This window comes from Protopterus annectens, chromosome 4.part1 (assembly GCF_019279795.1).
Source record: "Protopterus annectens isolate FY-2018-M chromosome 4.part1, PAN1.0, whole genome shotgun sequence".
Lineage (NCBI taxonomy): Eukaryota > Metazoa > Chordata > Ceratodontiformes > Protopteridae > Protopterus > Protopterus annectens.
The window spans coordinates 143,056,912-143,083,671 of NC_056734.1; the positions used below are offsets into that span (position 1 = coordinate 143,056,912).

At 37.5% G+C, this 26,760-nt stretch overlaps 1 protein-coding gene across 2 annotated transcripts in view; it reads right to left on the reverse strand.

Moving 5' to 3' along the window:
• The window catches only part of LOC122800784 (collagen alpha-3(IV) chain-like), a 1,680,215-nt gene that overhangs the window by 57,092 nt on the left and 1,596,363 nt on the right, over positions 1-26,760 (reverse strand). Inside the window, exons 48-51 of one of the 2 annotated variants that reach the window (XM_044070045.1) lie at positions 25,076-25,288; positions 17,046-17,223; positions 10,461-10,575; positions 1,396-1,568 (exon numbers count right to left, since the gene is read on the reverse strand). In XM_044070045.1, the coding sequence (XP_043925980.1) occupies positions 1,396-1,568; positions 10,461-10,575; positions 17,046-17,223; positions 25,076-25,288 (679 nt within the window). Of the gene's footprint in view, positions 1-1,395; positions 1,569-10,460; positions 10,576-17,045; positions 17,224-17,780; positions 17,859-25,075; positions 25,289-26,760 lie in introns of those variants that run through there. The other variant, XM_044070046.1, reaches the window with a different exon arrangement.

Below are 26,760 nucleotides of genomic sequence, written 5' to 3' on the forward strand. Positions count from 1 at the left end.
TGCATAGGTCCAACTGCAAAGGAAGCCTCACAGACTGTTAGCATAGCCCATAAGGGTCAGTAAACTCAGTGCCAAATAAAAAGGTGGTTTTTGAAGTACAAAAACAATCCTGACAGTGCCCAAAAGCATCATGTTCCACTCCAAAACATAAAGTCTATACAAGAATATTACAAAAGCTTGAAATAAACATTTAAACACAAAATATTTCCACAAGCATTCACAGTATTAAAATCCCCTGGTACAAGATGACATTCCAAACAAAATAAATTTCCTAGCATATATAATATTAGTTTCACAGAAAAAAATGTAGTTGTCCTCAGAAAAATAAAATAGTGGACATATTTTCCCAAAGGGGGACTTATTTTCTCAGCTTTGACGGATTGCTGGCTGACTTTCAGTTTCACAAAACCCCAAGAAGGAGTAAACGTCAGTGACAAAAAAAGCTCTGAAGCTTTGGGTGCTTTGACTGCTTTTCATATGGAGCTCTGTTTGAATTCCTGGCAGCTAGAACACATGGAAGGTACCCTTTTGTTTTGATATCTCAACTAGTTGGTCATATCCTGACCTAGCAGTTGTTTAGATTAAGGTGCTGTTAATGAGCTGTTTTCTGTGGTGCAGTGATGCAAAGTTGGATTCCCTCAGCTCCATTGCCTAACTGTGTGACCTGGAGCAAGTCGCTTAACCTGATACCTCTCATGGGTTAGGTCTGTAAAAGGTCCATGGAGATTAGTGTTCTACCCTGGAAAACAAATACAAATAAAATAAAATAAATCCTTGGCAGGATATAACCCAAATAACTTAGGCTGCTGCAACAGCAATGTAATGCTGAAAATAAATGATTACTGTTCATTTCTTTTCTGGGGTAATGTACCATTCATTTATTTTCTGGGGTAATGGTAGATTATTATTTCCACTAATGTAATGATTTCTAGGGGGTCCTGCAGCCACTTAGGGTAACAGCTGCAATCATTTAGCATAGTTCAGTAGAATGGACCTTGTCAGATTATCAAAGGTTACAGAAGCCTGCACTCTCCTGATTATGTGGGTCATGGAATGTCCACATATGTTGGAAGGAGATACAAATAGCCCATAAAGAAAAAGGTCCTCACATTGTAAAGGCACTGTGTTATTCTATCCTGCCTCACACTATTAAGGGCAAAAATGAGTCATGTGGACAATGAGAGGGGGAGTAGATATTTCAGGCCATTAGATGAAGATGAAAAAAAAATGCAAAAAAACATATATTGGTAACTATTACTAGAAGTCATCAAAACAAGTTTTTTTTATAAATACATTTAGACTATCAGAAAAACTTTCATGTGACACCACCATTAGGTATAATTATTATATTTTTATTACAGAATTAAAGAAATAAAGTAAATAAATGCAGATTACCTAAACATTTGTGATGGCTCTAATATGGACAACCAGAAGCTGTACGAATTTGCAAAGAAACTGCATGTCCCATTTGCATGACATTCTATAAAGGGTACGACACGAAACTCTTGTAGACAGGAGCCAGGAGATACCAATGACTGCCCCGAGCCTAAAGAACCTACACTGGTATGCTGCAATGATAAAACAAATCTGAGTTTTAATTCATGGATTAAAAAAAGATAACTGTGGTAGAAAAAAAATAATACAAAGTGCACCATTACATTGAAGGCAGACACATTTGCAATACCCAATATTTATTTTTACTGTTGAAGAATTTAATTTCAGCTTCTAACCTTTGGCTACTACATGAATTTCATGCCATGGCATTCATTTTTACATCACTTGAATGACTAATATGGATTGCTTTTCTCGGGTTCCCTTGAATAATAATTCTGGTTCCCTCATAGGGCACTACATTTCTCTAGGGATGGGTCAGTTATTCTTTATAGGTTCATAGGTTCATAGGTGTGTATAGGCTAATGGCCCTGGGGCCTTTACAAGCCTAGCCCATAGGATTACCCTGGCATCATGCCACCCGACCTTAGTTCCCAGTGCCTCTGTCGAGTAAAGCCACTGGAGTGATCCCTGGGGTGAATTTTCTATTTCCCATCCACTCATCAAAATTTCTCTTGAAGAGTGCCAGTGAGGTGCTCTACTTGATATGTTTGGCAAGTCTATTCCATAGCATGGGCAGTCTCTAGGTTATGAGCCTGCCCCTCTAGCATGTTATGTTGATTGTGGTAATGAGGTCTCTGGAGCATGTGGTGTGGAGTGATTGGGATTTCTTTAGATGTAGCATTTCTAACAGAGCTGGGTCATACATGGCTTTGTAAGTCAAGCAGAGATCACCTTTAAGTAGGCAATATGAGACAGAGAATAGTTGGAGTTTTTTTAGTCTGTCCATATAGGACAAATGTTTAAGGTCTTAGGATCCTCTTTGTGAGATAATTTTGTGAACTCTCTAGCTGTTGCAGGTGTTTAGTGAGGTACATGCCAAATGAGGCATTGTACTCAATTATTGGCCTAATGAGGGAAGAGTAGAGGGAGACAATGACCTCTTTCTTCCTGGATGCAAAACCCTTAGTAATGAGATGTGCCACATAGAAGGACTTTCTGACCACAGTGGCAATGTGGAGGTCAAAAGAGAGGTTGCTGTCAACCTGTGTTCCCAGATCTCTTATAATGCCTTCTGTGTTCTGTGGACTAGCATCGATGTGGTAATTCATGGGAACTGGGTTTTTCCCAAAGGGGATGATGACACATTTTTTGGCATTGAGCTTAAGGCCATGTTTCTGACACCAGTCGTTGGTCTCAGTGAGGTCTTTCTATAGGATGTCAACATCACTTGGGGAGTTAATAATAGCTCCCAACTTGCAATCGTCTGCAAACTTTGTCAGCCAGAGTCTCTTCGTGTTGGCTTGGATTTCAGAGAAGTAGATACCAAACTGGAGATGACCCAGGACCGAACCCTGTGGAACTCCACACATGACTGGTCGGTAGTCTGACTTGGAGTCAGCTACTTTCACACTGTGGGTTCTACCTGTGAGCCAGTTTGCAACCCACCTAGTGATATAGGGGTTGATGCCTAGCTTAGTGAGTTTTTCTATGATCCCTGAGTGGGGAATGGTATCAAAGGCCTTGGCCAGATCAAGGTAGGTTGTATGAACCACCTTGCCTTCATCCACAGCTCTGGTGACTGACTCAAAGAAGTTGACCAAGTTGAGCAGGCATGATCTACCCTTCACAAAACCAAACTGTGAGGGATCCAGAGTTCGGAGATTTCCTCTATCCTTGTTTATTAGGTCCATGATGATGTGTTCCATAGCTTTGCATATCAGACTCGTCAGGCTAATGGGGCGATAGTTCCCTGGGTCTGTAGTCACTCTTCCTTTGTGGAGAGGGATGACTGTACCAGTGTGCCATTTGGTAGGGACAAAGCCTGAGGTGAGGCTGTGATTGAACAGAGCACACAGGTGAGGCACCAGTTCACTCTGTAGTTCATATAGAACACAGCCAGGGATATTGTCAGGTCCCACAGAAGCTGTATTATTGGTCTTGGACAGTGTTGTTTTAACCTGTGCAGCAGTAATACTGGGTGCCTGGCAATCTACTGGTATTGTGACTGGTCCCTTGGGGGAGAGAGGCTGGCGATGAATCTGTCGGCCAGGATATTGGCAATATCTGCTGGCTCAGTATAGGAGGTACCATTGTGCAGTAGCTCAGAGCAAATCTGGTTATTGCCGTGGAGATTCTTTACATAAGTATAGAAGGCCTTGTGGTTTTCTTTACTATCTGCTGCAATTCTGTTTTCATAGCTAGCTTTAGAGGATTTGATGAGGGATTTCAACTTTTTGTTGAGGCTGATAAGGGATTTTTTCCAGTCTTAGGACTTCACCTTATTCCACATCAGTTTCCTTCTTCTGTTGTAGAGTTTGTTTATGGCAGGGGACCACCAGATTGGCTTCCTTTTTTTTGGAGAAGAGCATCTTGGTTCTATTGGGTATGGTGAGATCCATGCATTTTTGTACGTGTTTGTACAGTGCATTGGTGTATGATTCAGTGGTCATGCAACTGATCTACATTTGCATGGGTGCTGTGAAGTTAGCCACCTCTGTTTTTAGGAGCCCAAAGTTAGCTTTGGAGAAGTTTTTCATGGTGGTTACCTTTGCGGGAGGGGGTGGGGTGGGAGGGAGGGATAAGGATTTCCAAGGTGATTAGTTTGTGGTCGGATCTAACCAGGGAGGAGTTGACTATTGGTGTAGAGCAACGGTCGCCCATGTTAGTAATGACCAGGTCAAGGATGTTGCTACCTCTAGTGGGGATAAGAATGAGCTGGTCCAGGGCACTGGAATTAATGAAATCCAGGAAACGTAGGGCAAGTGTATTGGTACATGAGTAGTTTTCCCAGCATTTTGCAATACACCTTGAAATTCTCATCAACACCATAAAGCCAATCTTCCATCACACAGTTGAAGAGCCACTCTTTCCTCAGGATGGACCAGCCAGCTTGGACTTTCCTATCTCTTCTCACCTGATCCCACCGGTGCCCATGCTGCTAGGTGAATGCAGATTCAGCTAGGGAGCAGCAGTCAGGGCATTATTCTGGTACAACATGGGGCTGGATACATTTCTGGGATATTGGTATAAAATATAGAGACAGAACACATGGCGATATCTTTATTATACAGGCTTTTATTTGGGGATCAGTGTATTAACAAGTCTAACCTGTAAATAAACCATCTCCTAGGTGGAGACTTTAGATGTTTCTATCAAACAAAGTCACAGTTATTGAATTAAGATTCCCAAACCCTTCTTTCCCCCAGAAAAACTGTGGCCTTTCAGGAACAGAACATAGTGACTGATTGTGAATTACCCTTTTCACCAAATGATCTTGCAGGCTATAATTACTCATACAAAATGCCTGCATCAATGATTAGCAGAGTGCTGGAAATGAAATGAGGTGGTTGATTTTTTTTTTAATGCCTGAAGGGACATTTTTTTTATGGTGCCTCAGTATTCAAGTTTTATCAAAGGGATCTTTTATAATCTGTTCCCAGATGTCTTAAAAAGACATATTCACAGGAAAAGATACTTTTTGATGCAAGCATTTGGGGTGAATATTAGAATCCAGTTTCAAAGGCATCCGCAGTTACTTTGACCAGTTGATTACTGGATATATTTCCAGGGACATACTGTTGTAAAAAACTCCTTGAATTGAATTTCAGGCTTTATTTTCTGAAACACATAACACTAATATTTCTGATAACTATAAAACAAATCACATCCTCAGATTAAGCAAGGAAAAAAAACAGTTGGAATATAATACTCAGTCTCTAATGTCATAATTTTGTTCCTGTTTTCTGTAACATAATAAACTATCAAGTATCACAGCATTTTGCAATATTTACAGAAATAAAATTACTCCTTCCTACACGACATACCAACTCAAATCAAGACTGACCCATGAACTGAGGGACAGCTGACAATCCTAACTCCTCTACCACCACATGAAACCAATAATGAGCCACTAAAGAAAGAAGCTGATTGCATGCTGTTAGGCATTTGAAATGACCTTGTATTCAGTTCTGGAGCTGGGTGCTGCAGATTGCCAAGTTATTTGTATGTTTGAACTATCTGTATGACCTAAAGGCATGTGTGGTTGCAAGTATTAGCCCCCCCCCCCCACCGTAGTAACCTAAGAGTGTAAATACTGGCTACTGTATACTTATTTTTTCTCCATTACAACTTATACTCAATCCTAATTATTGGTAATGTGGAAAGTACATGCCATCAATTCTGGTAAAGCAGAAAACTCAAAAATCTTATTTTCTCACATATTTATTAATTAAATACCATTCATCATAAATAAAATGTATTTGGTTATAACATAAAACTAGTATTATAACTGTAGTAAATGCATGGCAAAGTTTGCCTTGTACCCTTTATGGACAGGGCTGCATCCTGTGTACCCTAATTCTTTAATGTTAGGGTAAAACAGCAAAACTCCCAATGTATATCACTTTTTGTTTCAAAGCAGGGTGAGGTGAAATAATGGTTCACTGACTCATCCATCAGACAACTGAATGATGCCTGGTTAACAGGTTTTTACTGCAAGGCTCTGAAATTTAGAGGGGTTTATGTAGCTCAAAGTATGAGTTTTTTTAACATGCATGGAAGATTTCTTTGGGAGGGGCTGGTAAAAGTATATAAAAGTAACTCAATGCAACCTTTACATTGCACAGCATCTGAAATATACAAACACACCACAAGGACAAAACAAATTTTCTAAAAGTTACTTGGTTATAAAACATCATCATTTAATTTCCTATGCAATGCCATTTTTTTCTGTATGTGTAACATACTAGAATGTAGACATGATAAAAAATGACCAAACTGATGAGCAAATATGAATGAAAAGCCACCAGCGAGATGAATAAATCCAATTTAATAACGAAACGAGACTTATACAGCCAAATAAACGAACTTTTAAAACACCAAAAAACACCGCCAAAAACAGATATATGTAAGCGCTTTCGTTTAAAAGTTATAAACTTCCTCAGACAAAAGACTCTATTACATCACTTCCTTTTATAAACTTCTGATAATTCAAAAAAGTGTGCCAAAATCTAATTCAATTTGGAGCATGCTCAGTTGCAGAAAAGTGGGAAATAAAATTTCTAAATGCCAAACTCATAGAATATTCAAACCATAATGGATAAACCTATAACTAAATACAATCATTTACATCCTAAAATATATACATTATTTTAAAAAACAATACAAAACCATACATCAATTCTTAATTTTTATATATATATATATATATATATAATGGAACCCAAACTTTACCTAATCTCTTAAAATCTATAATTAAATATTCCACATATCACTTATTTAATATTAATTAATTTATATATAACAATAAATATTAACTCCTATAACAAATTATAAATAATTAAATTCATATAATATGATTTAAAAATGTTTTTATCTTGAATATATTACTATATTATTAACTATATTGTTTATAATATATGGCTTCCTCCATAATAATTCAAAAATCTTAAAATACTTTAAATTCAATGGTATACTAGTCTCTAATTTTATTACAAGTTAATTCCTTTAATTTTAAAATTGGCCCTATGGAACTTCTTTCATTTAAACCTGGCACAAAATCGGCTTGTAATTTTATTTGCCAGATCAATTCTCTTTCTTCCAGAATTAAGTTCCAAGGGGTCCTTTCTTCTATTTTCACTTGATCTATCGCTATGTAATAAAATTTATGATTATTGCATTCATTAATACGTTTTGTTAGCGCATTATTCAATTTCTTATTTTTTATAGCATATTCATGCTCATAAATTCTCTGTGTGAACATTCTTTCAGTCTTACCTATGTAAAAGGCAGTACAGGAATTACATCTTGCAAGATACACTACTGCTCTGGACTTACAATTAAATTTCTTTTTAATGTGATACTTTTTATCACGTATAATAAAACTATCACCTTCTTGAATTTTGAAACACCATTTACAAGCTCCACATTTATAATTTCTTTTCTTCACTTTTTCTCCTATTCCTATATTATTATTAGAATTTAATAAATCCTTAAAACATTTTCCTTTTCTATATACTATCATCGGAGATTGGCTTATATGTTTTTTACATAAAATATCTCCGGTTAAAATTTCCCAATTAGTGTTAAATACTTCTTTCAAAATTTGGTAGTCTTGTGTAAAAGTAATAACCAGAGCTTTTGGAAATTCTTCATATTTACTGTTCTTATATCTACTACATGTATCTAAACTTTTATTATTCCCTCTATCCCCAGTACTACCTACATCTACCTTACTAAAACCTTCCTCGACTAATTCACTTTTAATTTCCAAAATTGGTTTAAAATAACCATTTTTTCTTTTTTGATTAATTTCCAAAATTAATTTATCTATTAACCACATAGGATATTCTTTATTTAAAAATATCTGCTTTAAATGTTCACATTCATTTATAAAATCTGAGAATTTTGTAATAATCCGAGCAGCTCTCACCAACTGGCCTTTAATTACAGATCTTTTCTGGTGGTCAGGATGTGCGCTAGTATAATGAAGGAAGCCATTGGAATAAGTTTTTTTCCTATAAATTAGGGAGATATATGCTTCTTCTTCATAATCTTTAACCAAATTAATATCTAAATAATTCATTTTATCTAAATCAATATTCCACGTAAATTTAAAAAAGTTTGTGGTTTCATTAATATAATTTAAAAATTCATTTAAAATCTCAATATTCTCTCTCTAAACTAAACAGATATCATCCTGAAAATGGTGATATGATTTAATATAACTGTAATATTTACTATTAAATACAAACTTCTGTTCCCAAAACATCATAACTAAATTTGCCTAAGTCCCCCCACACGAAGACCCCATAGCTATACCTTTTCTTTGAATATAATACTGATCATTAAATTTTATATAATTATTATTTAATACAATTTCAATTAACTCAATTAAAAGATTATTTAAATCTTGTTCAAAAGAAAATTCAAATAAAATTTTGCTAATCCATTGAAGCCCTAAATCTTGGGGAATTACTGTATATAGGTCGCATATGTCAATTGTTACCAAGACATCTTTAGCATCAAACAATATTTGATTCATATGTTTTAAAAATATCCAAGAATCCTTGCAGATATATTCTTCCTTCATTATTACTTTTTTAAATTCATAATCCACATATTTGGCGCATGCTGACGTAACGGAATCTCTCCCATACACTAGAGGGCGCATAGGGGGATCTTCTATATTTTTATGCATCTTAGGATTCCCAAAAAAAACAGAAATCCTAGGTGTTAAAATATTTAAATAATTAAATAAATCAATATCTATCCGTTTATCTAAAAACATATCATTAATCTGTAAAAAAATCTTTTTATACGCACAATTCAATTCATTCAAAGATACCTGTTCATAAGTATCTGTATTTAAAATCAACTCCATTTTCTTATTATATAAATCTTTATCCATTATGACTACTCCTCCCCCCTTGTCTGGTTTCATTATTCTTATATTAGCTTTCTGTAAACTTTTTAAAATTTCTAATTCCTTCTTATTTAAATTTGAGGGATATTCCATCTTTTTATTAATTTTATCTAGGTTCCTTAACTGGTTTTCACACATCTTCTTATATAATAAAAGCTTAGGATGCAAGGGGGGGGGGTTATAAATACTTGAAATATTAAACTTATGTGGTCCATTATAAATTGAGTCCTGATACATTAATGAAAAATTAATCTTCCTCAGAAACAATTTCATATCAATAACAGTTGAAGTAAAATCAAATGCATGAGAGGGAACAAATGAAAAACCTTCTGACAGCAAATCTGCAACTTCATAATTAAATTCAATTTGAGTAAAATTATAAACTTTAACGTCACCAGAACTATTTACGATAACTTGTCGCAACTTGTTTTGTGAATTACCGCTAAGTTCTTTCATAAATGTTCCATGTCCATTCTCATCAATACTAGTACCATTCTGCTTAATCAAGTTCTCCATTTTTTGTCTTTCGGCCTGGCTCCTTGAAACCTCACTGGTTGTTAATTACCATAAGGAATTTTATTTTTGAGCTTCTCAGAACGTCTTAATTCAGGGTATTCATCATCATATACCAAGTCATTTTGCAAGTTACTATCATATTGACCTTCTCCTGCAGGGTCAGATCTATGAACTTGGTTCGAAAAATAAGTTTTGGCTTTTCTATTATGTCCTCCTGGTGGTCTAGGATAAGCTATCCCGTTTGCATATTGTTTGATGTATCTTTCAATTTTTTCTGTTTTACCATTTTTTAATTTAATAATGTATTGATCAATACTATTGTATATTCTAATCATATCATATTGAACTGTATCAAAAGAACCGTCTGTTCTGATCGTTTTATCAAGCTCATTGAGCTGCGATATCAATTTATCTATTTCTATCTGGTTATACTTAATTAATATATTAAGTAAATCCTTACCACTATGATCAAACAGCTGTAACAGTTCCATATGCATAGGCGAATTATAAACCAGTCCAATAGGGTACCGCCATAAAAAAGGAAGTGATGTAATAGAGTCTTTTGTCTGAGGAAGTTTAAAACTTTTAAACGAAAGCGCTTACATATATTTGTTTTTGGCTGTGTTTTTTTGGTGTTTTAAAAGTTTGTTTATTTGGCTGTAAAAGTCTCGTTTCGTTATTAAATTGGATCTATTCATCTGGCTGGTGGCTTTTCGTTCATACTAGAATGTAGACCAGTGCAAACTCCTGACATCATTACTGAAGCTTGAAATCTATGCCTTCTATATAATTTAAAGTACTGTATTTCATATGCAGACATATGTAGGCAGTAGTTTAGGAAAATATGGTGGTAACTATATTTGCTTACATTTGTTAGTAAAGTGGAACACTATTTCAGATACAAAGAAAGAATGAAATGAATATACCCGGGTACTTGCTTCATTAAAGAAATAAATCTGTTACTCACCATTACAAAAGAGTAACCTCTCCAGAGTGGCATCCAGTGTTGGGGGCAGTCAGGAATTGAAGCAGTCTGGCTATGGACAGCTATTACCATTGAAGGAGCTTCACACACGGTACATCTGTAAGATATGCACAACTGTTGTTATACTGAAAGGACAACATGCATCTGTAGTTTATAATAGCAAAGACCCAACTATGACACCAGTTGGAACAGTTAATTGTATTTTAATTACAGTTCCACACCAAAACCTAAATGCACATTACACTCCTGTGGATTAACATGAAATTCTATGCACTTCACATTCTTATAGCAACTTCAGACAAAGGCAAATGGTTCAGCAAGACAATGTCTATTGCCAATAACTCCAAGCAGGAATATTTCAAAAGTGTCCAATTTTCAATTGCTGCTACAGAAAAACATATATATCAGTGTTCTTCAAAATCTTGAAGAAACAAAAGATCCCAAAAGACTGAAACCTAAAATATCCAAAAAAAAAGTTTTTCAGGGGGGTAAGCCCCCAAGACCCCCCACAACTCCTGCTAATTAAATATACCAACTCTGAGATTGCACTACAGTGAGTAAAGTGGTAAATATCCCATTTACACTCTGTATGGTGATCTGCATTCAAAACATTCTAGCTTAAACAGTCAGATCCCAATACCCTGCCTCAATGTTCCCAAATTTATGCTCTCCTTCCTAAGTACTGCCAAATTTTTAGTATTCCCTGTTTGGTCAATAATTCAGTGCCATGATAACAAAAGCTACCATTCCACTGTCTGCATGGCTCACCTTTTGTAGAAACCTAGTAGAGCCACCACAATAGCTCCAGACCCCCCCCCCGAGCTAAAGCCCACCAGTGTTAAACAAACTGGATTGACTTTGGACCTAGGACAGACTGACTACACTGTGGCAGAGTACCTGTGGGTTATGCTGCACCTGGAAAAGGAACAGGTGTAATACAAGGGCCCACCTATGCAGCTTGACATTTCCTTCTTTTTCTTGATAATGTCACTGTGAGGGGCATGAGTTGAGAATATGGTAAACTCTATGTCTAGTAGGTAATGCTGCAGAGAGCATAAGGCCCACTTAATAACTAAACATTCCCAATGGTGGAATATTTAGCTTCATTCTTATTTAATTTTTTGTTATGCTAACATCCTCCTTGTTGCTTACTTTCTGTGTCAGCACAGACCCTAAACCAGCCTTTGAGAAGTCTTTATAGACAATGTAAGGTCTAGAGAAGTCAGGTGGCATAACACATGCAAAAGCATCAGAGACCTCCAAAGCAGACACCCAAACAACCTGCACCTCCTGTCACAAACCAGACAACACATAAAACACAAAATCAGTGTGCCGCATAATCACAGCCCTTAAGCTAAAGTAACATACCTGACATAACTAGTAATAGGTGACTCTATAGTCAGGCACACTGATGTCCCACTCACTAGGCTGGACAAGCCGAAGGTTACTGTTAGCTGCCTGTCGGGAGTCAGAATCTGACACATAGCACAAGCACTTGGGTCACTCCAGAACAAGTACAAATATGACTTTGTCATTGTTCATGTTGGTGTGAATGACCTGAGACATACCTCCCTGGACTACATGAAAAGAGACATGGAAGAGCTCTCTGATCATGTAGCCCAGGCTGGTATGACCCTGACCCTGAGTAGCATCCTGCCCTCACCAAGAATGATACCTCAGTATAAAGAAAAAATGATCAATTTCAACAATTGGCTAAGCTTCTGGTGTCACTCAAAGGGGATCCAGTGTCTGTCAGCCTGGGACGACATGCTCGACTAGCCGCATTGCTTCACAAGAGATGGCTTGCACCTGTCACCCCTAGGCTTTTGAATACTGGCCAAGAAAAGAATTGTTTATCATGTACATGTGGCATTAGATGCCTTAATTTATAAATATATTTCAATAAAGTATCTAAATGCTGCATATGCTGGCCTCTTGTGTTATATGGATTTATGCTACTCAGTGCCAGGAGTTTAAATCTCAAAACGCATGTGCTCGAAGCACTCCTCAGTATGGAGAACATCGACATCTGTGCAGTAACTGAAACCAGGTTCAAGCCTCCAGAGAGCACACCAGCACTACCGGGCTACAACTCATAACACACGTTTCGGCCACAGAACACGGACTGAGACACAAAAGGAGGGGGTGTATCCATATTCATCAAGGATACCTACACCTCCAGGTTAGTGGCGCAGCATGATACCTCTGAGATCATCCATGTGCAACTAACATCAGGCAAATCTGCAATGCAAATTCTGGTCTGCTACAGATCACCCTCCATGACCCAGGACCACCACTCCACCTTTCTGGAGACACTGGAAAACATGAAGGTCCTACCAAACACCCTGATATTGGGCAATTTCAATTACCCTACCATTCACTGGGAAAACTACTAGAGTAAAACTTCCCAGGCCTAGTGCTTCCTGGAATTCATCAACTCAAATGCCCTGGATCAGCTGGTAAACTCACCTACCATAGGTGAAAACATATTGGACCTGGTCATCACCAACATGGGTGACAGGTGTTCTACACTGGAGGTCAACCCATCACTGGTTAGATCAGACCATAAACTAATCACTCTGGATGTCCACACCCCCCATCACCCGCAACTAAGGAAACCACAGTAAAAAACTTTTCTAAAGCAAACTTCACCTTACTTAAGACAGAAGTGGTAAGTTTCACAGCCCCCCATGCTAAAGGATAATGCTGCCCAAGATGCAGGAACCTTTACAAATGCACTCTATGAGCACCTACAAGGATGCATGGATTGTGCCATCCCTAGCAAAACCAAGACTCACTCCTCTAAGAGAAGGAAACCAGCTTGGTGGACCCTTGCAATAAACAGGCTATACAACAGAAGGAGGAAACTAGTTCAGAAAAAAAGCAAATCCCAAGAAGGAAAGACATCCCTGATCAGTATCAGTAAGAAACTGAGGTCCCTCATGAAATCATCCAAGGCTAACTTCAAAAGAAAAATAGCCAAGGATTCAAAAGATAATCACAAAGCCTTCTTTAGCTATGCTAAGAATCTGCAGATAATATGCACTGAACTAGTGCACAATAGCACAAAATATACTGAATCTACTGATATTGCCAACATCCTGGCAAATAGATTCAGTGCAAACTTCACCCCCTCTCACCTCCAAAAGGGCCCACAACAATACCGGAAAAGTGTAGTGTCCCAAAAATCACAGATGCACAGGTGAAAACAGTCCTTTCAAAAGCCAAAAACACAGCGTCAATGGGACCAGATGGTGTCCCAGGCTGCGTCTTGCACGAACTACAGAATGAACTAACCCCCCACCTAAACACGCTGTTCAACCTCAGCCTCTCCACAGGCTACATGCCCATAGAATGGTGCACAGTAACGGTTATTCCTCTCCACAAAGGAGGGGCCACAACTGACCCTGGTAACTATCGCCCCATGAGCCTGACTAGCCTGGTCTGCAAGGCTATGGAGCGCATCATCATGGAACTCATTAACAAAGACATTGAGAACCGCCAAAAACTTGACCCAACCCAGTTTGGCTTTGTTAAGGGCAGATCATGCCTATTAAACTTGGTTGACTTCTTCGAGACAGTCACCAAGACCATAGATGAGGGAAAGATGGTTCACACAGCCTACCTTGACCTTGCCAAGGCTTTCAACACCATTCCCCACACGAGTATTAAAGAAAAACACACCACCCTGAACATAAACCCTATGTCACGAGATGGGTTGCCAACTGGCTTACAGACAGAACTCACACGGTAAGAATAGCGGGCTCCAGGTCTGACTCTAAGCCAGTCACAAGTGGTGTCCGCAAGGCTCGGTCCTGGGACCCCTACTGTTCAGCATATACTTCTCAGGAGTACAGGCAAACACAGGAGGACTATGGCTAACCAAGTTCACCGATGACTGCAAACTGGGGGCCATAATTGACTCTCCAGCTGACACAGACATCCTCCAAAAGGGCCTTATTGAGATGGACACCTGGTGTCAAAGTCATGGCCTCAAGCTAAATGCCAAAAAAATGCATAGTCATCCCGTATGGGAAAAACAACACACCCACGAATTACCACATAGATGGCAGCCCCCTTAATACAGAAGAAGTAGTAAGAGATCTGGGGAACCAGGTAGATAGTAATCTCTCCTTTGACAATCATATTGCCAAAGTAGTTAGGAAATCCTTCTATGTGGCCCATCTAATTACTAAAGGGTTCACATCTAGAAAGAAAGAGGTTATAGTGCCCCTCTACTCGTCACTCATTAGACCCATCATAGACTACAATGCCCCATTTGGGATGTACCTCACAAGACACTTCCAACACAAAAAAAGACCACAAAAGTACCTCATCAGGAGGATTACTGGTCTCAAACATATGTACTATGCAGCCCGGCTGAAAAAACTCTGGCTGTACTCAGTGGCATATCACTTACCCAGAGGTGATCTCTGCCTGACTTACAAAACAATGTCCAACTCAGAATTGATGGACATGCTCCACCTAAAGAAATCCAAGTCACTGTGAGCCACGCGCTCTAGTGAGCTAAACCTCGCCACAACAATAAATAGAACATGCTGGAGGGATAGATTCCTGTCACAGAGACTCCCCGTGCTTTGGAACAAAATTCCACATTACATCAGGCAGAGCCCCTCACTAACACTCTTCAAGAGAAACCTTGATGAGTGGATGGGTAACAGAAAATTCACCCCCGGGATTATTTCATTAGCTTTGCTTGACAGAGGATGAGTTAATTATTCAATGGGGTGGCGAAAGCCGACACACTCTGGCTAGGCTTATAAATGCCCTTGGGCAGATAGCCTAGTACCTACCTATGAACCTATGAACTAACTCTGTACAGGTGCACTGATGAAGCTTTTGAAAGTTTCCTAAGCCTCAGGAATCCAACTCTCCAATTACAGCAACTGACCCTTAGTGAAGTTGGTAAGGGAGCACGGTATCAAGGTAAACTGTGGAATAATCTTCCATTAGTACCCCCCTATCCAAAGAAGGTCCTTACTTGCTTCCTGGTTTGAGTAATGTAGCAGTTCCTAACAGCTATAGCTTTTTTATTTTGGTGGATTTATTAACCATGGTTCTACCACTGAGGTTCCTCACATGGGTCATCCTTTTTTTAAACTTAGGGTCATTAATAGTAAGCACTGCTTGCTTCAGTGACCTAAGTATTGCCTGTACCTTGGGTACATAGGAACCCCAGTCTTCGGAATGGATGACAGTATCATCTAGGTAGGGTACATCATATTCTTGATAAGGATTTAGCACTCTGTCCATCAGTCTTTATAACATGTCTGGAGTCCAAACAGTAAAGCTGTATGCAGAAAGAATCCATTGTCTGTGGAGAAAGCTGTTATTTTTTTTTAGACTTGTTTGCTAAGGAGATTTGCCATTACCCTTTTCTGAGGTCTAAAGTGGTGAAAAATCTATTATTCTTTAACCTTTTCACCAGCTTGTCCATGCTAGACATGGGTACATATCAAACTTAGAGATATTGTTAATCTTCTTGAAATTATTAAATAACCAGATCATGTCACCAGGTTTTGGAACCAAGACAATAGGGCAATAACAGTTACTAGTGGATTGTTCAACAATACCTCTTTTTACCACCTTTTATCTCTCCTTTCGACCCACTTCCTTTTGTGCTTCTGTTAAGTCAGTAGGGCCTTAGTTTGCATTTTGGCTCTAGGACTGTTTCTTTATGGTGCTCAATATGACTTGTTCTTACTTCTTAATTCCTCAGGAAAAGCTACTGTACTTTCTTCTTTTCAAGCTAGAAAGAATTTTTTGTTTCTGCTACCAATGAAGAGATTACAATTCACAGTTTTCTTTGCCATGCTTTCTGCTATAGTGCATCATGTTTACTACATTTACTTGTGCTTCTTTTCAGGGTTTTAGAACATTTACATGATATAGTTGATCAGCTCATATCCTTCCTGGTTGTCTAACTTTGTTATTAACTTTATTTATTTGTTCAACGACCTCATAAGGTCCCTGCCACTCAGCAAGAAACTACTTTTCAGGGAACAGAAATAAAACTTGATCTCCTACTTGAAACTCTCTGCTTTGGAAATTCCTGTTATACACTCCCTGTTGGCTCACTTCAGCCCATTTCAAGGGACCTCATACAAATAACATTATGGCCTTCAGTCATGTATATGGAAGGATAGATATAGACTGATAAAACAGTCCTCAGAAAATTACGACCTTGAAATATGACCATAATTTGTGATGCTGCCCTTAAACTACAAACAAGGTTCATTCATTTTTGGATTATCTGCTTAAGCCTCTTCTGTGTCGGGGGGGGGGGCTGAGCCTGTCCATGGACTCCTTGGCACAGGGCTGCAAAACTAATCATGAAAAGGGTGATGACCCAATGCAGCACACTCCCACACATTCACTTATACATGGCAAATACATCTATAGACAAGTTAGACAATTCAGCTATAGAATGCACTTGAAATGTGGGAATAAATCAAAACACTAAGTGAAACCACTGTGCCAATTTGATACCCTACAAATAACTCTAATTAAACTAATGTATATCTTATACATTATAATTTGCTTTACCTGCTAATATATGGTTGTATATCTCTGCCAGAAATGGGATCCATGCCCATACTCCATGGTTGTGCAGTGGAAAGCCAAAAGGAATAATCATTGTGGGAAGCAAAATGACATTCATCACTGCTAGTACAGTACACAAATGGGGTTGTGGAGAATCGCTGCAGACAGCTGCCAATAGTCCCTATAATACAAAAAAAAAATGACATTCATCACTGCTAGTACAGTACACAAATGGGGTCATGGAGAATCACTGCAGACAGCTGCCAATAGTCCCTATAATACAAACAAAATGACATGCATCACTGCTAGTACAGAACACAAATGGGGTTGTGCAGAATCACTGCAGACAGCTGCCAACAGTCCCTATAATACAAAAAAAAATGACATTCATCACTGCTAGTACAGTGCACAAATGGGGTTGTGGAGAATCGCTGCAGACAGCTGCCAATAGTTCCTATAATACAAACAAAATGACATTCATCACTGCTAGTACAGTACACAAATGGGGTCATGTAGAATCACTGCAGACAGCTGCCAATAGTCCCTATAATACAAACAAAATGACATGCATCACTGCTAGTACAGAACACAAATGGGGTTGTGCAGAATCACTGCAGACAGCTGCCAACAGTCCCTATAATACAAAAAAAAAATGACATTCATCACTGCTAGTACAGTGCACAAATGGGGTTGTGGAGAATCGCTGCAGACAGCTGCCAATAGTTCCTATAATACAAACAAAATGACATTCATCACTGCTAGTACAGTACACAAATGGGGTCATGGAGAATCACTGCAGACAGCTGCCAATAGTCCCTGTAATACAAACAAATTGACATTCATCACTGCTAGTACAGTGCACAAATGGGGTTGTAGAGAATCACTGCAGACAGCTGCCAATAATCAGTATAATACTAACAAAATGATGTGGTTCATAATGGTCTGCTATACACTAACATCAAAAACAGAACAGACAGTGAGAGGGAGAAATATTATTTTAATCATATGGTAAAAGTTAATAAATAAATACCATACATACATGCATATGTAAATACATTAGCAAATGTGGTTGCCAAACTATCAATTTACTTCATTTCTTTATAAGTAGCTACTTTCTATTTTTAAATTTGATCAGTTATAGATTATACTAGAAATAGTTTCTGTACATATCTGCCTGCTACATGCATATAATTTCTTAGTATGACAGGTCCCAAAGCTGTGAGCTTGTGGCATAAATTAGTTGCCGTTTGTAAGGAGGAGAACAGGTATTTTCACTGTGTTGTATGGAAGGGAAAATGATGATATGAAACAAGGCAACTGTGATCTCAGTGATACAAAAAAGAAGGTGAAAAGGCAACTTGCAGTTGGGGAATAGGGCATGAGTTCTCCAAATGAATTTATTTTGGGCGTCATTGTTAACTGAGAAAAAAGACCTACCTTTAGTGATGGGAGTCAAGATCCTCTGCATTAGACAAAAAGTGTAGCTATGTTGAGTCATAAATCGATAGAGAACAGGCATGTGTAACACAGAAGTAACACTGGAAAACTCTTCTAAGCAGCACAGATTTTATTTACATCCACTGACCATATTTCGGTTACTACTCACTGTTGCTACAACTTTTTCTGCTGCAAGTGATCCTCAAAACTGTAGAAATTTAAATGTAATGCATCTTATGAATATTAATTAACAAGAAGGCTACCGACTTCTATTACTATTAGCTCCAGTTCATAACATTTTTGAAAAATTCACAGACAGATAAAAGTTATTTGTACATAGTCTGAATTTGTTGTCTCAGAATTAAAAGACTCCATGCTGTTGTGCTTATATGTGTGTGTGTGTGTGTGTGTGTGTGTGTGTGTGTGTGTGTGTGTGTGTGTGTGTGTGTGTGTGTGCATCTTGGGGAATTATTAATTTGTTGAGATATATATAGATATATCCTGGAGAATTATTAATTCATTGAGAACATGTTTACCTTCCTTCACCATTTCATCAAGTTTCTATAATGTCTCAAGCCTTCATGGCCCATTTTCCATTGAGGAAGAATGCTCCACCCTTAACAAATCAGTGTGTTCTACAGGACATACAAAGACACTGGTTAGCAGTTTCTTGTCTACCTTTGTGTTTTTCCAGTTGGCTTGTTTTTGTCAGTATGCCTCCATCACAGGTTTATAGGCCATTTCCTCTCAAGCTCTGTTTGCCCCTCTCTCTCTCTCTCTCTCACTCTCTCTGAGATACAGATGTCTGTCCCCTTTTTGGCACCTGTTTGTTCCTTTTCATAAGAAGTGGGGTATGGCTTCCTACATTCAGGCATTTTTGTGTAATCTCCCCTCAAATTGCTGAAGCATCATACTTCATGTACCCTCACTGGTGTGTGTGTGTGTGTGTGTGTGTGTGTGTGTGTGTGTGTGTGTGTGTGTGTGTGTGTGTGTGCATGTGTGCGTGTGTTTGTTTGCGTGTGTGTGTGTGTGTGTGTGTGTGTGTGTTTGTTTTTGTGTGTATATGCATGTACACATGTATAGTTAGCTATCTTTCTATCTATGAACACATTGGGTTATTGGGGTCTGGGTTGTGACCTATGAAAAATGTTTAAGGAATGCATTTCAGACCAACCAAATTCCCTAATCAGAGTAAAAGTTAATTTATGTATGATACAAACCATAACCCATATATATTCCAATAATTATTTTTTTCTTTGTTTTTAAGTGTTTCCTACTGATTTCCCTGGCTTATAGTAATTACCTAAGTTTCTACTGAATAGGACTTTATGCAGTCTGTGTTAGTTTTACTGAATGGGCAGTCTTGTGAGCATTTTTATCTCCTGCACTTACAAAGGCAAACAATATTGTTGTTTTCTGAAGTGACTGTTGGTTTATTTGATGTGTTGTACTACTTTAGTGATGTTAATTATTGCTAGTTTTATTGTTTACTTATAATTTTAGTTACTTTATTTTTAGTTAGACAATTGTAATTGTATGTTTGACTGGCAGTGTCATTTTTTGACTGGATAATTATGTCGTGTTTTCTTATTACAATTTTGTTCTAATATACCGTGATTCATGTCTGCTTTGGGTAAGCAATGGTTTCAGGGTTGGTTGTATGTGTGGATTTCATGTGTGAAGTGTATAAAGTTAATGCTGCATTTCAGGTTCCTAGGTAAGTACTAGGTTAATTGTCCTTCTGGGCCATTTTATGCCTAGCTAATTTCCCTCAAAAGACAGAATCAAACCCTGTACCCTTTGTGAGGTAAGCATCCTAATTATTATACCAACTGCCAGCTGAATGGGAAATGTAGTCTTTGTTTCAGCTGACATTTTTGTTTCTTTTATTTAACATTTTAACATAACCTAAGTTCTAGGATTCAGGGGTTGATTTATGCTGGCTAGGTTTTTCTGGGGGTAATGGATGTTTCTTTTTTGTGAGTACAATGTGTAAAGTTACATTTGTTTCATTGCAGTGAATGAGAAATGTGGTTTATGTTTCATTTTTGTATTTTATTTGTCATTTCTAAATTAAACTAAAGATAGATTTGGTTTAGGTGCATTGTTTTAGGTTGTCTGGTTTGTGTTTATGGCTGTCTCTGTCTCTTTTTTGTTTGTGCAATGTGTAAACTTTTCCGCTAGGTTTTAGTGAGTAGTATAAATATAACTGGTTATTGGAATTTTACTAGCTTTTTGGATACCTCACATGACAGACAGGTACACGTGGACCCAATAAAAACAAGTAAATGATACTGATCTAACCTAAGTAGCAACAAGCCATATAAACAGAAGAAAATCTGAAATAAACAATGCCTCCAGCACATTTGCTCTGTAAGCAGAGTTTGCTGATGATTTCTTGTAGCCACAGGAACTCTGTGAAGCTCTTTCATTATGCAGCAGGATACACCTAAGGAATGTTTTAAAGAAGGGAATGTCACTAGTAACAGATATTGTGGAGTAAGGGTGACTGTGCTACAGAACTAGTCTTCTGCATAACACAGCACAGCACACCACAGTAACCGCAAGTACCCCTCAGTAACCATTCCCTTTCTGGTGGTACAGTAAAACATGGTGTACACTGCTGCACAGCAGTGACCCCTGTGGCCATACATACAAGCATAACAACACCCTAAACAGCACATCATACCCACCACTGTTATTGCAGGTGGCACCCCTCCCAGTAATATTATACTTTCTCCATATGTAAGTGTTTACCCTCGAAATCTACACTAGATGTAGGGTATATGTTGTCTGTAAAACTACTACTGCTGTTGAAGGACTGTAACTCCAGGAAGTGTGGCCATTGTGTTTGGCATGTTACCAAGACTTTCGGTAGGTTGGCAGATTTTTGCATTCCACTTATTCTACAATGATGATGTGTCAAGGGTATGAATAAACTGTTGATCATGTGCTAAATGGTGTGATGTAAGGTATATGCTGATGAAGTGACAGGAGTATAGATAAATAAAGATGTATTTACACAGTGCACTTGATACATATTTTATCAGAATACATTCACAATATTGAAAGCTTTAGAACATTGACCACATAAAGTCAAAACACAAAACAGCAAAACCACTAAAACCAATGGGATATTGTGAGGTTTCACACAGCAGACAGACAGACAAAGAAGCCCCCCCCCCACTCCTGGGAGGTCAATTTCCTTATAATACCCACAACAGAGAGCATTATTTTACTTAGAAAATGTTTTTGTGTTTTTCCTGATTGTTTTGCTATACTTTCTTTTAATTTCAAAGGATGTTCTTTTTTTCTCTTGGCTTTAGAAAAATAGTTAATTTCCATGTGTATTTACAAAACAGCATTTTTATGCTCAACTTTTATAGATAGCTAGATAATAGTCTGTGGATATGTATGTAGGAATATAGATCTGTGTGTGTGTGCGTGTGTGTGTGTGTGTGTGTGTGTGTGTGTGTGTGTGTGTGTGTGTGTGTGTGTGTGTGTGTGCGCACACATATATACTTATACATATGTGCATCTTTGATTTTTTCTTGCATCATCTGACAGAGATGCTTAGGTATTCCATTTATCTGTTTTTTAATTGTTATGTAGCTTGAATTACTGTTTCACATTTAGTTTAATGTAATGTAGTAATAACATTGTGTGCTTAAACTTTCTGTTGAAACTAGGTATTTTTCAAAGGTTCTTATCAGTGAGCTGTTTCATACAGTTTTCTATTCTACTTAACTTCTGAGGTGATTTTAAACATATATGTTTAAGATGCTAGGTAACAAACACATATACACAGTTCTAAATACACACACACACACACACGCACGCACGCACGCACGCACGCACACACACACACACACACACACACACACACACACACACACATATAAATGTATTTATATGTATATGAACCCCATGTAGTCGAATGCACATGATACTAAATGTCCGTAATGGTGATAGAATTATATGATTGCAGAATGCAGGCATTACTTTGTGGAAAGTCATAGTACAGTGGGGAGTAGATATTTAAGCAATAACCCATGCCTGGGTGTGGGTAATGCTGGATTTACCCACGGTTGGTGTGGTTTGGTCACGAGGGCAATGCCTGAGTGGCCAAACAAAGACAACCATGGGTAAATTCAGCATTACCCACACCCAGAAGTGGGCTATTGCTATTATACAATGACATTATTTAAGAAAAAAAATACTTACTTTTCTTAAATAATGACATTGTATAATACCTCCATGCTGCCCTTCTGCAGCTGTCTGGTATTCTGTGGCAGTTCTGATGGACTGCGCATGCGTATGCTTATGCAGTACATCAGAGCTGTGTGTGGAAGCAACGGAAAAAGCAAGATCTCTGTTGCCTTTTAAAACGTGTCTCGCTATGTTAAAGGAGTTTAACATAGTGAGATAGCTTTAAAAAAAGCAATGGAGATCTTCCTTTCTCCATTGTTTTTTTTTAAGCTGTCTCGCTATGTTAAACCCATTTAACATAGCGAGACAGCTTTAAAAAAAGCAACGGAGAAAGGAAGATCTCTGTTGCTTTTTTTTAAGCTATCTTGCTATGTTAAACCCATTTAACATAGCAAGATTACAGCAACGGAGCTCTTCTGTTCTCCGTTGCTGTAACACACACACAAAAAAAAGACTTGTACTAATGTATAAGTCTGATTTACAACAGGCACACTGATCAATCAGCGTGCATGTTTTGGAATATGAATGGGGGGGGTCACTGTATAATTACCATTTTCCCACTGCTGTGCAATATCAGCTTTAGTATATGTAATTAGCAGGGGGTGTGGGGGCCAGAGTCACCCACATGGGGTGCCCCTGCAAATTTCTTTTTTGCTATATTCAATTTCAATCCTTTGGTATTAGTTTGATGTTCAATGTTTTTTTCATCAAAATTTTGAAGTACACTCATATATATATATATATATATATATATATATATATATATATATATATATATATATATATATATATATATATATATACATACACACATATATATATATATATATATATATATATATATATATATATATATATATATATATGTGTGTGTGTGTGTGTGTGTGTGTGGTTCTGCTATAGCTATTTGTTTTAAGCTGCTTATATGCTAACTGCTCACAGAAAAATGTTTGCTTGGGTATTCACTTGCATGCTGATTTGAAATGTAAACAGCCCTAGCCTCTAAATATAATTTCCCTGAATGTCTGTGACCTTGGAGGCAGTATATATTGAGGGTGTGCAGTGTTGCTGTAAACTTGCATGACCTTGGAGGCAGTATATATTGAGGGTGTGATGTTGGGGTAAACTTGCATGAGCTTGGAGGCAGTATATATTGCGTTTGTGGTGTTGCAGTAAACTCACATGACCTTGCAGGCAGTGTATATTGGGTGTGCAGTGTTGCTGTAAGCTTGCATGACCTTGGAGGCAGTATATATTGAGGGTGCGATGTTGGGGTAAACTTGTATGACCTTGGAGGCAGTATATATTGAGTGTGTGGTGTTGCTGTAAACTCGCATGACCTTGGAGGCAGTTTATATTCAGTGTGGGGGGAAATTCGCATGCTAAGGGAGTGCAGGGAGGCCTGCAGAGATGCTGCTTTATTGTATTGCCTATTTTCTGCTTGATATGCAAGCATCTGTGTAAATGGGCAATCAGACAACTATATGAGACTTGAGCAGATGGTAACTGAGCTCACAGTCCCGCAGAAGGCTATTTTATTATATTGCCTATATTCTGCTTGCTCTGCATGCAGCTATGTAAATGGGCAATCAGTCAACTACATGAGACTTGAGCAGATGGTAATTGAGCTTATATATTAGTTAGAAGATGTAATGTGGCTGTATATAGTTTCCCGTACAAATGATCAAGGCATGATCACTTGACAAACTATTATTTGATTACAATTGATCAAAAAAGTATAGCTGTGTAAGAAAACATAACAGTAGCTGTCGTAATAAAGCACTGTTCCAGTAGCCTAAGCAATTTGGAGTTTATCCTGTGAAGGATATGACCAGCTTATCAAAGCAAAAGAATGCCCTCCATGCTTCCAACTGTCAGAATTTTGAGCAGATCTCTATATACAGAAGCAGTTTAGAGTGCCAAAAGCCCCCTATATTCTCAACACCCCTGTAACTTACATATACTAACTCCAAAGTCACACAACAGCTGTGAAAGGAGAAACTCAGCATTAAACTACAAAATGGTCTCACACAAATAATAATCATAAAGTGCCATAACAAATATATAACTCTGACCAGCTGTGTTTGAGTGGTTAGTTTCCAAACAACTGCTCCTTGACTAAATGCATGAAAACCATGTTTATAATATGGATATATTACACAACTCTTGTTTGTGTGTGTGTGTGTGTGTGTGTGTGTGTTTGTACACACATCTGCTTGTATGTATGTTCATATATATGCGTACCTGAGTGTGTGAGTACGTGTGCATGGGTGTGTGTTGTGTGTACAATACTGAATTTCATTATAAGTGTTTGTTCTCTTGAAACTGACATGAAGATGATGATTTTGTATATCAGGTAAATACTGTAGAAAATGAACATTTTGTACCTAAATCTTGCCCATTTGTTTTAGCATTTCCTTGAACATGAAGCAATGAATAGCCACTGTAAATCTGTGAAGTCTTGTGAGGGCATGTTGGCACTTGTGTTGTTTGGCTGTGACGAGTAAAAATGAAACCTCTCATGCCAGGATCAAACACAGGGATACTAGATTTCCCTTTGGGACCTTTTCTTCCAGGTGCGCCTTCATGTCCTTTGGCTCCTATTCAATAAAAACGTAGATACTAAATTTAAGTCTTCTGCACTTCTGATATCAGAAATATACTCAAAAGACAAGTCCATAGGTAAAACTTTATACTTAAAATTTAACATAAACATTCTGTTTTTTTATTTTTGAATATGTTCTTTAAACTCTGACATATTTATTTGATGTTTTTTCATGTGCAAACTTGTTATTTTTTTAAAGAATGCCCAATTTAGCTGTATTTAGTTTTAATTTTTGTCATTAAAGGAATATGTTACTAATCAATATTTATTTCTGAAATTAGAAAGTAACTCCAGACTATATATTAAATCAGATTAACAACATTCTGCAGTGACAAAAAATGTTGATGCCAACTGAATTAAAAAGACAATTGTGTAACCACAAAGTAGACGACAAAACAGCTCAAAAAACTAATTACAGCATTTACAAATGTCAAAACAGCAATGCATGTAATTTGGCAAAGCCAGTTTGAATTAATTCCATTTACAATGATGCCTTAAGTGACTTCGACATTTGTGTCAAACAACACCCAATGGAACAGAATTGACAAACCATAGGACAGTTATTATTTAGGTATATATCACAGGATAATTGTTTCTGGTTTTAAACATTCAGTTTATTACTGACAAAGTTTATAAAAGATATAGTAGAAACATGAATAGCCAAGGCAGTTAAAGATCACAAAGCCATCCAAAGTCTATTAGTTTTCCTAAGTCAAGATCTTCAGATTCTCAGTTTGTCTTTATTTTGAGTTTTTATCCTTCTAGCAAACCTTAGTAATCTCCAATATGATATGTTTCTTCTGCCATTCCTTTCTTGACTCACTGGGAAGAAACAGACTGAAGTTCTGCACATAAAAACACAAGAAGCTAGCATAGCACAGGCACATAAAACAACAGAGATTTCAAGTATTTTAGTACTAATAGTTTCTATAAATGATAAAAGATAATGAGAAATCAAAGGAAAAAGTATGTCTCTCAATCATGAAAACACACAGAGCCATTCCAGTATCTTATGTTCAGTAGCTATGTGATCCGTCAGCTTTTCCTATGATCCCAGTGTTTCAGAAAGTGGGAATAATGTAGGAAATATATAAATCAAACCCAAAGTATTAATATTGTAGGGGAGTCATAAGCAACAATCACAACTAGAAAATTCACAAAGGGAAGAAAATGCCAAAACAAGAGACAGTGAGTAAAACTTATGTATCTAATGCTATTAACTTGTCTCAGTATCATGTATTTGAGCCACACTGCTCTGCATTAACGTACTTAAATTCATTCCCACTTCTTTCCCAGAATTAAGCAGTATATTAAAGTTTTGTTTGGCTCTTAGAAATTTACATTTGAATTTTTATTTTGAAACTAGAGCTACTGGTTTAAAAGGAGTTGATGTATAAAATAAATGTGAAACTGAAAACTTGTCAACTTAATAAATTCCACAAGACCTGAGTTAACATACGAGCATAT